Source organism: Rhinopithecus roxellana, chromosome 15 (genome assembly GCF_007565055.1).
Source record: "Rhinopithecus roxellana isolate Shanxi Qingling chromosome 15, ASM756505v1, whole genome shotgun sequence".
Classification (NCBI taxonomy): domain Eukaryota; kingdom Metazoa; phylum Chordata; class Mammalia; order Primates; family Cercopithecidae; genus Rhinopithecus; species Rhinopithecus roxellana.
In genome coordinates this window covers 8,902,174-8,912,957 of record NC_044563.1, presented here as the reverse complement: position 1 = coordinate 8,912,957, position 10,784 = coordinate 8,902,174, and the positions used below count along the sequence as shown (strand labels likewise).

Below are 10,784 nucleotides of genomic sequence, written 5' to 3'. Positions count from 1 at the left end.
AAAGTTACATTTTACTTTGAGTAAGAGCAGATAATCTAGGATTCATCTGAAAGCAGAGAGAAGAGCCTCAAGGTTTTCTGAAGTGGATTCTGTCTTGGCTCCTCATGGCTTCTTGGAATTAAAAAACATGGCCACTGCTGGGCACAGTGGCTCACGCCCGTAATCCCAGCACTTTGGGAGGCCGAGGCGGGTGGATCACCTGAGGTCAGGAGTCTGAGACCAGCCTGGTCAATGTGGTGAAACCCCACACACATCTACTGAAAATACAAAAATTAGCTGGGCGTGGTAGCGGGCACCTGTAATCCCAGCTACTTGGAAGGCTCAGGCAGGAGAATTGCTTGAACCTGGGAGGTGGAGGCTGCAGTGAGCCGAGATCGCACCATTGCACTCCAGCCTGGGTGACAAGAGCGAAACTCTGTCTCAAAAAAAAAAAAAAAGAAAAAAAAAAAAAACATAGCCACTACCAAGAAAAACAGGAATAATTTTAAAGATGCTTACTTGGAGAAAGAAGTATACGTTGATCTAGAGTGACAGTTCTCCTGCTTAAAAAAAAAAAAAAAAGTTGGCCGGGCACGGTGGCTCAAGCCTGTAATCCCAGCACTTTGGGAGGCCGAGACGGGTGGATCATGAGGTCAGGAGATCGAGACCATCCTGGCTAACACCGTGAAACCCCGTCTCTACTAAAAAATACAAAAAAAAAAAAAAAAAAAAACTAGCCGGGCGAGGTGGCGGGCGCCTGTAGTCCCAGCTACTCGGGAGGCTGAGGCAGGAGAATGGCGTAAACCCGGAAGGCGGAGCTTGCAGTGAGCTGAGATCCGGCCACTGCACTCCAGCCTGGGCGATAGAGCGAGACTCTGTCTCAAAAAAAAAAAAAGAAAAAAAAAGTTCCTTTTATGTTAATTCCAAATTTTGTTTTTGAGACAGGGTCTCACTCCTGCACAGGTTGGAGTACAAACATAGCTCACTGCAGTCTTGACCTCCTGGGCTCAAGCTATCCTCCTGCCACAGCCTCCTGAGTAGCTGGGACTACAGGTGTGCATCACTACACCTGGCTAATTTTTAAATTTTTTTTTTTTTTTTTTTTGAGACAGAGTCTTGCCCTCTGTCATCCAGGCTGGAGTAGAGTGGCGCGATCTCGGCTCACTGCAACCTCCGCCTCCTGGGTTCACGCTGTTCTCCTGCCTCAGCCTCCCAAGTAGCTGGGACTACAGGCGCCCGCCACCACGCCTGGCTAATTTTTTTTTTTTTTTTTTTTTTTTTTGTATTTTTAGTAGAGACAGGGGTTTCACCATGTTAGCCAGGATGGTCTCAATCTCCTGACCTCGTTATCTGCCTGCCTCAGCCTCCCAAAGTGCTGGGATTACAGGCTTGAGCCACCGCACCTGGCCGAATTTTTAAATTTTTTGTAGAGACAAGGTTCTTACCATATTACCTAGGCTGGTCACAAATTCCTGGACTCATGTGATCCTCCTGCTTCAGCCTCCCAACGTGTTGGGATCACAAGTGTAAGCCACTGTGCCAGGCCTCAAAATACTAAAATAAGTGACAAAAAAAAAAAATCAGCTGGTTGCAGTGGCTCACACCTGTACTCCTAGCACATTAGGAGGTAGAGGCGGGAGGACTGCTTGAGCTCAGGAGTTAGAGACCAGTCTGAGCAACATAGTGAGACCCTATCTCTACAATGAATACAAAAATTAGTTGGCTGGGCACGGTGGCTCACGCCTGTAACCCCAGCACTTTGGGAGGCCAGCAGGCAGATCACGAGGTCACGAGTTTGAGACCAGCCTGGCCAGCATGGTGAAACCCCGTCTCTACCAAAAATACAAAAAAAAATTAGCCCGGCATGGTGGTGCGTGCACCTGTATTCCCAGCTACTTGGGAGGCTGAGGCAGGAGAATCGCTTGAACCCAGGAGGCGGAGGTTGCGGTAAGCTGAGATTGTGCCACTGCACTGCAGTCTATCCAGTCTAGGTGACAGTGAGACCCCGTCTCAAAAAAAAAAAAAAAAAAAAAAAAGCCAGGCATGATGGTGTGTGCCTGTAGTCCCAGCTACTTGAGAGGCTGATGTGGGAGGATCACGTGAGCTAGGGAGGCAGAGGTTGCAGTGAGCCAAGATCATGCCACTGCACTGCAGCCTGGATGACAGACTGAGACACTGTCTCCAAAATTTAAAGAAAAAAAAAAAAGTTAGTTTAGAATATGCTGCTTCCAGTTACACATGGCCCACTGGAAAATGGCTAACAATTCCCTGTAAGAAGAGTGAGACAAGATGCTGACTTTGGGGCAGAGTGAAGCAAATAAGCAGTCTTTTGCATGATGAGAGACTTGAAGAAGATACAGAGGATGGCAGTGCATTCAGGGTTTAATTTAGGCTGCAGCTTGGGGAAGAAAATCAGTGGTCATCACTGCCTTTGTGTGCACACTGTATCACTAAGCAAAGCTCCTGAGAACAAACCGCTGGGATAGTCACGACCCTCTCTTGGAGTAGATGAATTCTAGGGACAGGTGCCATAAGGAAAGGCTGCAACCCCCACAACAGAAAATACATATTTATTAAAAATAAAGTTAGTTTCATGATGACAGTAGAAAAATAACACTATGAGCTACTAAAAACGTTCTGGAAACTCAGTCTCCGAGGACTGGGGTGAGAGGCTTTCGCATCACTCTGGAAACCCACCAATATGAGGCTCTCTGTGCTCATGTGGGACAGGTATGGCACAACTCGTACAGGTTGCACGTGGCTCAGGTCCTGCTTGAAGCCCAAGGAGCCTAGATGGTCCACACGAGATGCTCTGGCCACGGTGACCAAAGAGGAGAACTTGAGGTCAGCAGGGGACTGGTTCTGAGAAGGGGCAGGATGGGAATAACCTTGCCCGTCCCTATACCGGAGTGTAGAACAGTCTCTTGAGCTGATGGTCCTGGTTTAGAAGATGGTACCCACTGGCCTTATGCTGAGTTGCTTGCCCAAATGTCTGTGCTGAAGAAAAGCCACACAGCCTTTCTCAGGATAACTTGCCCCACCAATTCTCACTGGTGTGGCTAAAGTACCAGAAGCAATATGTGTGGTGTTAGCCTGATGGGCTGCTGGCTGAAATTCTGTACTTCAAATCCTGTCCATACTGATGGCAGAAAGAAAGAAAATGTTAAAAGACCAGTGAATGAGAGTAGCTGGCCTCAACTGTTCTATATTCCAAGTCTCCTGGCCCCAAAGAATAGGGAGGGTATCCTCCCTGAGTGGGAATCGATCTACCTACCCTAAACAGGAAGGCAATCCAATAGCCACCCCTTTCCCCCCCTCTAGAGAAAAGTCTTCTAGATCCCTTAGGCTTCAGAAGAATACTGAATCCCTCCCTGGGATGGGAACCCAACCCTCTAGTGATGAGAAATGGTCCCTCAGCGAAGCAGTACCTGGAGAAAGCAGCCAAGGTGAGCACCTCAAGTAAAAGCTCTGAGCCACAGAAGAAGAGCAAGATACCGTTCATGATGGCTTCCAGGCGGAGTACATAGGTCTGCAGCAGCAGGTAATAGGAGGCCATCATGGCAGATGGGAAGGTCAAGGCCACGCTAATACCGAGTGGCATCTTTCGTTGGCAGAGGTTTCCCTTTGTACCTGTGTCAGACAGAACCCATGGAGTCATCTCCAAATGGTCTGCTTTTCCTGGCCCAGGGGAAAGATGTGGGAGATGTGATGGAATGGCAAGGCACAAAAAATGATCCTGAGTGGGGGTGTGCAGATTTATAAATGGGGTCCCACTGTACTGAAAGTTTGAGGCTTGGCAGAGTTACAAGATTAAAGTCACTTAATCCAGAGGTCCTGCTTCCAGTCTGGTCCCCACTCAAGGGACAATGGGATCTTTATTTGGGAAAAAAAAATTTTTTATTATAAAAATAATATATAATCATTTAAAAATTTTCAATGGCCGGGCACGGTGGCTCACGCCTGTAATCTCAGCACTCTGGGAGTCCGAGGCGGGCGGATCACAAGGTCAGGAGATCAAGACCATCCTGGCTAACACAGTGAAATCCCGTCTCTACTAAAAATATAAAAAAATGTGGCTCAAGCCTGTAATCCCAGCACTTTGGGAGGCCGAGACGGGCAGATCACGAGGTCAGGAGATCGAGACCATCCTGGCTAACACGGTGAAACCCCGTCTCCACTAAAAAATACAAAAAACTAAACGGGCGAGGTGGCGGGCACCTGTAGTCCCAGCTACTCGGGAGGCTGAGGCAGGAGAATGGCGTAAACCCGGGAGGTGAAGCTTGCAGTGAGCTGAGGTCCAGCCACTGCATTCCAGCCTGGGCGACAGAGCGAGACTCTGTCTCAAAAAAATATAAAAATAAAAATAAAAAAATAAAAAAATTAGCCAGGCGTGGTGGTGGGCACCTGTTCCCAGCTACTCCAGAGGCTGAGGTAGGAGAATGGCGTGAACCCAGGAGGCGGGGCTTGCAGTGAGCAGATATCACGCCACTGCACTCCAGCCCGAGGAACAAAGTGAGACTCTGTCTCAAAAAAAAAAAAATTTCAACACAGAAAATAATTTTTGAGTATATAGAAAGTGAAAGGCCTCCATGTCCCTACACCCTGAAGATTATTAGAGAATGATGTGTATTGTTTCAGATTTTTTGTATGTATATATTCACATATTACTATTTATTATTATAAAAATAGAAGCACACTCTACATCCTGTTTCGCAACTTATTTTTCCCCACAGACATTTTTCCACACACATAGCTACCTCAATTTTTTTTTTTTTAGAGTGTTTCATTCTGTCACCCAGGCTGAAGTGCAGTTGCATCATCATAGCTCACTGCAGCCTCAAACACCTGGGCTCAAGGGATCTTCCCACTATAGGTACACGTCACTATGCCCAGCTAATTTTTTTTTTTTTTTTTTGAGACAGAGTTTCTTGTCACCCAGGCTGGAGTGCAATGGAGTGATCTTGGCTCACTTCAAACTCCACCTCCCAGGTTCAAGCGATTATCCTGCCTCAGCCTCCCAAGTAGCTGGGATTACAGGTGCCTGCCACCATGCCCAGCTAATTTTCATATTTTTTAGTAGAAGCACTATTTCACCATGTTGGCCAGGCTGGTCACGAACTCCTGACCTCAGGCAATCCACCTGCCTCGGCCTCCCACAGTGCTGAGATTACAGGCGTGAGCCTGGCCAATCTTTTTTTATTTTTTGTCTCACTATGTTGACTAGGCTGGTCTCGAACTCCTGGCCTTAAGCAACCTTCCTGTCTCAGCCTCCCAAAGTTCTGATTACAGGCATGAGCCACTGCACCTGGCCTTAACTGTTCTTTTTTATTTTTAAATTTTTAAATTTTTTTTATTTTTTGAGACGGAGTCTAGCTCTCTTGCCAGGCTGAAGTGTAGTGACGCGATCTCAGCTCACTACAACTTCCGCCTCCTGGGCTCAAGGGATTCTCCTGCCTTACCCTCCCTAGTAGCTGGGATTACAGGCACACGCCACCACACCCAGCTAATTTTTGTATTTTTAGTAGAGATGAGGTTTCACCATGTTGGCCAGGATGGTCTTGATCTCCTGCCATCGTAATCTGCCTGCCTTGGCCTCCCAAAGTGCTGGGATTACAGGCGTGAGCCACTGTGCCCAGCAACTGTTTTTTTTTTTTTTTGAGGCGGAGTCTTGCTCTGTCGCCCAGGCTGGAGTGCAGTGGCCAGATCTCAGCTCACTGCAAGCTCCGCCTCCCGGGTTCACGCCATTCTCCTGCCTCAGCCTCCCGAGTAGCTGGGACTACAGGCGCCCGCCACCTCGCCCGGCTAGTTTTTTTGTATTTTTTAGTAGAGACGGGGTTTCACCGTGTTAGCCAGCATGGTCTCGATCTCCTGACCTCGTGATCCGCCTGTCTCGGCCTCCCAAAGTGCTGGGATTACAGGCTTGAGCCACCGCGCCCGGCCAACTGTTCTTTTTTAATGGTTATATCTAAGTCCGTTGAATCAGTCCCGTAACTTATTTAACAATCCCATATGGACAGATGTTTAGTTTGTTTATAGTGTTTTGATGTTACCAAATTTTTGGCAATAAACATTCTCATATGGCTATCTTTGCATATCTGTGGATTTTTTTTTAAATCTAGTTTTAGAAGTGAAATTGTTGGGGCTAAGAGTAAAATATTACATGGTAATAACTATTACTGAAAAGAGTTGTACTAAATTAAATTACCACAAAAGTGTATAGCAATCTGTTCCCCACACCCTAATACTGGGTGTTATAAATCTTTATCTTTGCCAATCTGACGGGTAAAAACGTTACTTTGTTTCAATTTGATTTTTATTAGTGAGTTTGAGCATCTTGTCAAGTTTTACTGGTTCTCTGTAATTATTTTTACATGAACTGCCTATTAATGTCTCTTACCAATTTTTTTTTTTTTTTTTTTTTGATTCTCACTGTCGCCCAGGCTGGAGTGCAGTGGGTCATCTTGGCTCACTGCAACCTCCGTCTCCTGGGTTCAAGCGATTCTCCTGCCTCAGCCTCCCGAGTAGCTGGGATTATAGGCACGCACCACCACACCCGGCTGATTTTTGTATTTTTAGTAGAGACGGGGTTTCACCATGTTGGCCAAGCTGGTCTCAAACTCCTCACCCGCCTTGGCCTCCCAAAGTGCCGGGATTACAGGCGTGAGCCACTGCGCCCGGCCAATATTTAAAGTTATTTTTTCTTTTCCTTAGTGATTTATGTGAGCCTTCTTTTATCCTTTCTTATATGTTGCAAGTAATTTTGTTCCTAAGTTTGTGCTTTAACATTTATTTCAGGGATGACATATTCTAACAAATAAGGGTTTTGCTCTGTATTTCTGGGATTATAAAACCTGTCCTACAGGCCACGCATGTTGGCTCATGCCTGTAATCCCAGCACCTCGGGGAGGCCAAGGCGGGAGGATTGCTTGAGGCCAGGAGTTTCAGACCAGCCTGGGCAACGAGACAAGACACTGTCTCTACAAAAAACACAAAATGAGCCAGGTATGATGTCGCACGCCTGTGGTCCCCGCTACTCAGGAGGCTGAAGTTGGAGGACTGCTTGAGCCCAGGGCTTCAAGGCTGCTGTGCGTTATGATCGTACCACTGTACTCCAGCCTGTGACAGAATGAGACCCTGTCTCAAATAAATAAATGTTTAAAAAACAAAATCCGGTCAGGTGTGATGGCTCACACCTATAATCCCAAGCACTTTGGGAGGCCAAGACAGGTGGATCATGAAGTCAGGAGATCGAGACTATCCTAGCCAACATGGTGAAACTCCATCTCTACTAAAAATACAAAAACTTGCCAGGCATGGTGGCGGGCGCCTGCAGTCCCAGCTACTCAAGAGTCTGAGGCAGGAGAATTGCTTGAACCCGGGAGGCGGAGGTTGCAGTGAGCCGAGATCGTGATACTGCACTCCAGCCTGGGAGACACAGCGAGACTCTGTCTCCAAAAAAAAAAAAAATCTGGCCAGGTGCAGTGGTAATCCCACCACTTTGGGAGGCTAAGGCAGGCGGATCACAAGGTCAAGAGATGGAGACCATCCTGGCCAATATGGTGAAACCCCATCTCTACTAAAAATACAAAAATTAGCTGGGAGCAGTGGTGAACGCCTGTAGTCACAACTACTCGACAGGCTGAGGCAGAAGAATCGCTTGATCCCGGGAGGCAGAGGTTGCAGTGATACGAGATTGTGCCATTGCACTCCAGCCTGGCGACAGAGACTCCATCTCAAAAAAAAAAAAAAAAAAAAAAAAAAAAAATCCTACAGAGATCCTTATTCAGAGAATTGTTAGGGATCTTAGTACTGATCTGTGCAGGATACGCTGCCTACCCTGACATGGAGTTACAACTGAACCTGTTCCCCCAAGAATACCAGTGAGAAGAACCAGGCACTCCTTTTGCTGTTAGGTAGCTGGGAAGGTATCATCTAATATCCCATTCTATTGCCCATCTCTAGCCTTACAGAACAACAAACAGGTAAATCCTGACCCAATGTAAGAAGCAGCAACTTGAAACTTCAGAGAGGGAGTAATGGGATATACAGATCCAGTCTCTGATAGTCAACCTAGGTTATGTACTTTTCTTGTTAATCAAGTTACAGATACCAGCTTGTCTCATAAAGAGTGGAAATATTCTCTGGACAACACTCACCAAAAAACAGGCGAATTACTTCAATTCCAAGATAAAGGAGGAGCATCACCACATCCAGTACTAGGTTAGCTGTTGGATATGGTAGCAGGACACCTGCCAATACAAAAGCCAGAGTTTGCAAACAGCATAAAACAGCACCCACAAGAACTGCCACACACTTGAGAAGAAAGAGGACATCAGTCTCAGCTTTCCATGAGCTAGTTGGTGAAATGTGGGCATTATTACAGCTGCAGGATACATAAACTCACAGTGTGACCCAGGCTCATTATTATGCTATTTTACTCCTAACTCCAAAAGACTCTGGGGACTCCACTCTCCAGAATGATTGGATGCACATGGGTACACGGGCCACTGAATCGTTTCTAAGGGTCATCAATGGGCTTACAGTGGACCTCAGCAAAGACGAGTGATGTGGGCAGAGTCAGAATGGAGAAGCCCACATTCCCCAAACTCAAGAAATTCTTGCTGAGGGGCTGCCTATGGAATCATACTCAAAGAAGTCATCTGATGAGGAGGCCTGCCTTGCAGCGACAAAGAACTGCAGGGGGCAGAAAAGAGCAGAAAATAAGAAGGTTCTTGGTCCGGAGTTGGCTCTGAGCTGAAGTGGGGAAGGGATGCTGTCGTCAAGCCCCACGCCTTCCTTACCTTTATACAGAAATATGAAAAGTTCCAGTAGGAAATAGGTAGCATTATACCACGCGTTCAGAAAGAACAGGATTTCCAGCGGGGTGGAGGACAACCGTTTACCTGAAACAGCAGCATAGAAAAGTGGGATGGGCAGGAAGGTAGCTCCCTCTCTGCTCCTATGGGTTGGTGTCTAACTGGGGAAACCAGACGCCGCAACTAATGGGACTGGCCACCCAGGGGCACTTCTGGTTGCTGATAATGAGGGGCGAGGGTACGGGGTGGATGTGGAGGGGGCTTCCCTCGTTTCCCAGGAATCACCGTGAAACTCGACTCTTTGGCTTCAGGAGTAAAAGTCAAGAGGTAACTCGCAGCTGACAGACATCTCAAAGATCTCACCCTGTCACTATTTGGGAGGGGAAATTGGGGCGTGGAGACCAACAGATTCGTACCTGAGCCATCCTAGAAGTGGCCCAGCCAAGGATCTGCGGCTATTTGAGCCACGCACCTTGAAACCTTCAGGGACCCGGGTGGGCGGGTCCGCGGAAGCCCGCTTTGGACCAGGGAGGCGCGATGTCCCTAACGCTACAGAATGGAGGGTTTAGGTCAAGCTCTGGGACAGAGGTGCGAGGGAGGGACCAAAGGGAAAGGGACCAGCGACTCACACACCTCCGGAATCTCACCTCGCGGCGCCATCTTCAGTCCCCGTGGAAACTGCGTACGCTGCCACAGCGGCTCCCGGAGCAACGCGGCGCTGCCGGAAACAGGGACTGAGCGGCCGGGGTTTCCGGCCCCTCTGCCCGCCCGCGGTACTCTGTGGTCACCCGGAGCCGGACGAGCTCGGGCCAGGCTGCAAGTGGCCTCCGCTCGGATGTCCTCTCTCCAGACCTAAGGGAAAACAGTGACCGCCCACGATGCCGTCGTCTGCAGGAGCTCGGGGGTGTGGGGTAGGACCCTGGAGGCCCTTGGGCTACCGGGCGTTGGGCGGAAGTGGCCAGTTGTGACAGTGTTACCAGGAGACTGGCAAATAGGTCCTACTCCCACGATTCCCATTTTTCGACGGAAGACGAGAAACGGTGTGAGCGACGGGTATCTGCAAATGCGGGATGGGAGTTAGCATTGGTCTTTTCTGCGGCCGATTTACGTACCAGGTAGAGACACTAGGGAAATAGAGCGTCCTTTCCAGGAGCACACATAAAGAAACTGAAATGAGTCACCACGCGATCCCTAAAGTGGTGCAGTGGGAGCTGAGAGGACAAAGCGCTCCCAGGTGGAAATCTAAGTTAGTTTCCAAGAGACGGCCTGTGAGCTGGGCTTCAAAGCCTGCCTGATTCGGATTTGCAGCGGTAGGAGCGTGTTGCTGGCCGGGCTTAGTGGCTCACGCCTGTAATCCCAGCACTTTGGGAGGCCGAGGCGATGGATCACCTGAGGTCAGGAGTTCGAAACCAGCCTGGCCAACATGGTGAAACCCCGTCTGTACTAAAAATACAAAAATTAGCCAGATGTAGTGGCGCGCGCCAGTAGTTCCAGCTACTTGGGAGGCTGAGGTAGGAGAATCGCTCCAACCCAGGAGGCGGAGGTTGCAGTGAGCCGAGATTGTGCCACCGCACTCCAGCCTGGGCGACAGTGAGACTCTGTCTCAAAAAAAAAAAAAAAAAAAAAAATGTTGCTGCAGGCAGGGAAGTGCAAAAAGAAGGGTTTTGAGAGGACTCAGGTTGACTTGACTTGGCTGTTAGCCCGTTTGTCAATCAGGGTAAAGCCGGAAACAGATGGCACGCTCCAACCAGGTAACCTGAGGAAAGTGACTAGGCTTTATTTTATTTATTTGATTTTATTTTTGAGACGGAGTTTTGCTCTTGTCACCCAGGCTGGAGTGCAGTGGCGCTATCTCTGGTCACTGCAAGCTCCACCTCCTGGGTTCAAGCGATTCTCCAGTCTCAGCCTCCCAAATAGCTGGGATTACAGGTGCCCCCCACCACACCCAGCTAATTTTTTTTTGTATTTTTGGTAGGGACGGGGTTTCAC

The 10,784-nt window shown here is 48.4% G+C and overlaps 1 protein-coding gene across 3 annotated transcripts; it reads right to left on the bottom strand.

Moving 5' to 3' along the window:
* Positions 1 to 2,531: 2,531 nt before the first annotated feature.
* TMEM216 (transmembrane protein 216) lies at positions 2,532 to 9,936 on the bottom strand. 3 transcript variants are annotated; one of them, XM_010384932.2, is made up of 5 exons: positions 9,429 to 9,936; positions 8,781 to 8,882; positions 8,136 to 8,228; positions 3,408 to 3,609; positions 2,532 to 3,118 (listed from the first exon to the last, which is right to left on the bottom strand). In XM_010384932.2, the coding sequence occupies exons 3-5, from the start codon at positions 8,179 to 8,181 to the stop codon at positions 3,103 to 3,105; spliced, it is 264 nt and encodes an 87-aa protein (XP_010383234.1). In that variant the 5' UTR covers positions 8,182 to 8,228; positions 8,781 to 8,882; positions 9,429 to 9,936; the 3' UTR covers positions 2,532 to 3,102. The 3 variants fall into 3 exon arrangements, with proteins under 3 accessions (XP_010383234.1, XP_030774840.1, XP_030774841.1); XM_030918980.1 differs by having other exon boundaries at positions 9,443 to 9,936; XM_030918981.1 differs by having other exon boundaries at positions 3,475 to 3,609; positions 9,443 to 9,936.
* Between the last annotated feature and the right edge of the window lie 848 nt (positions 9,937 to 10,784).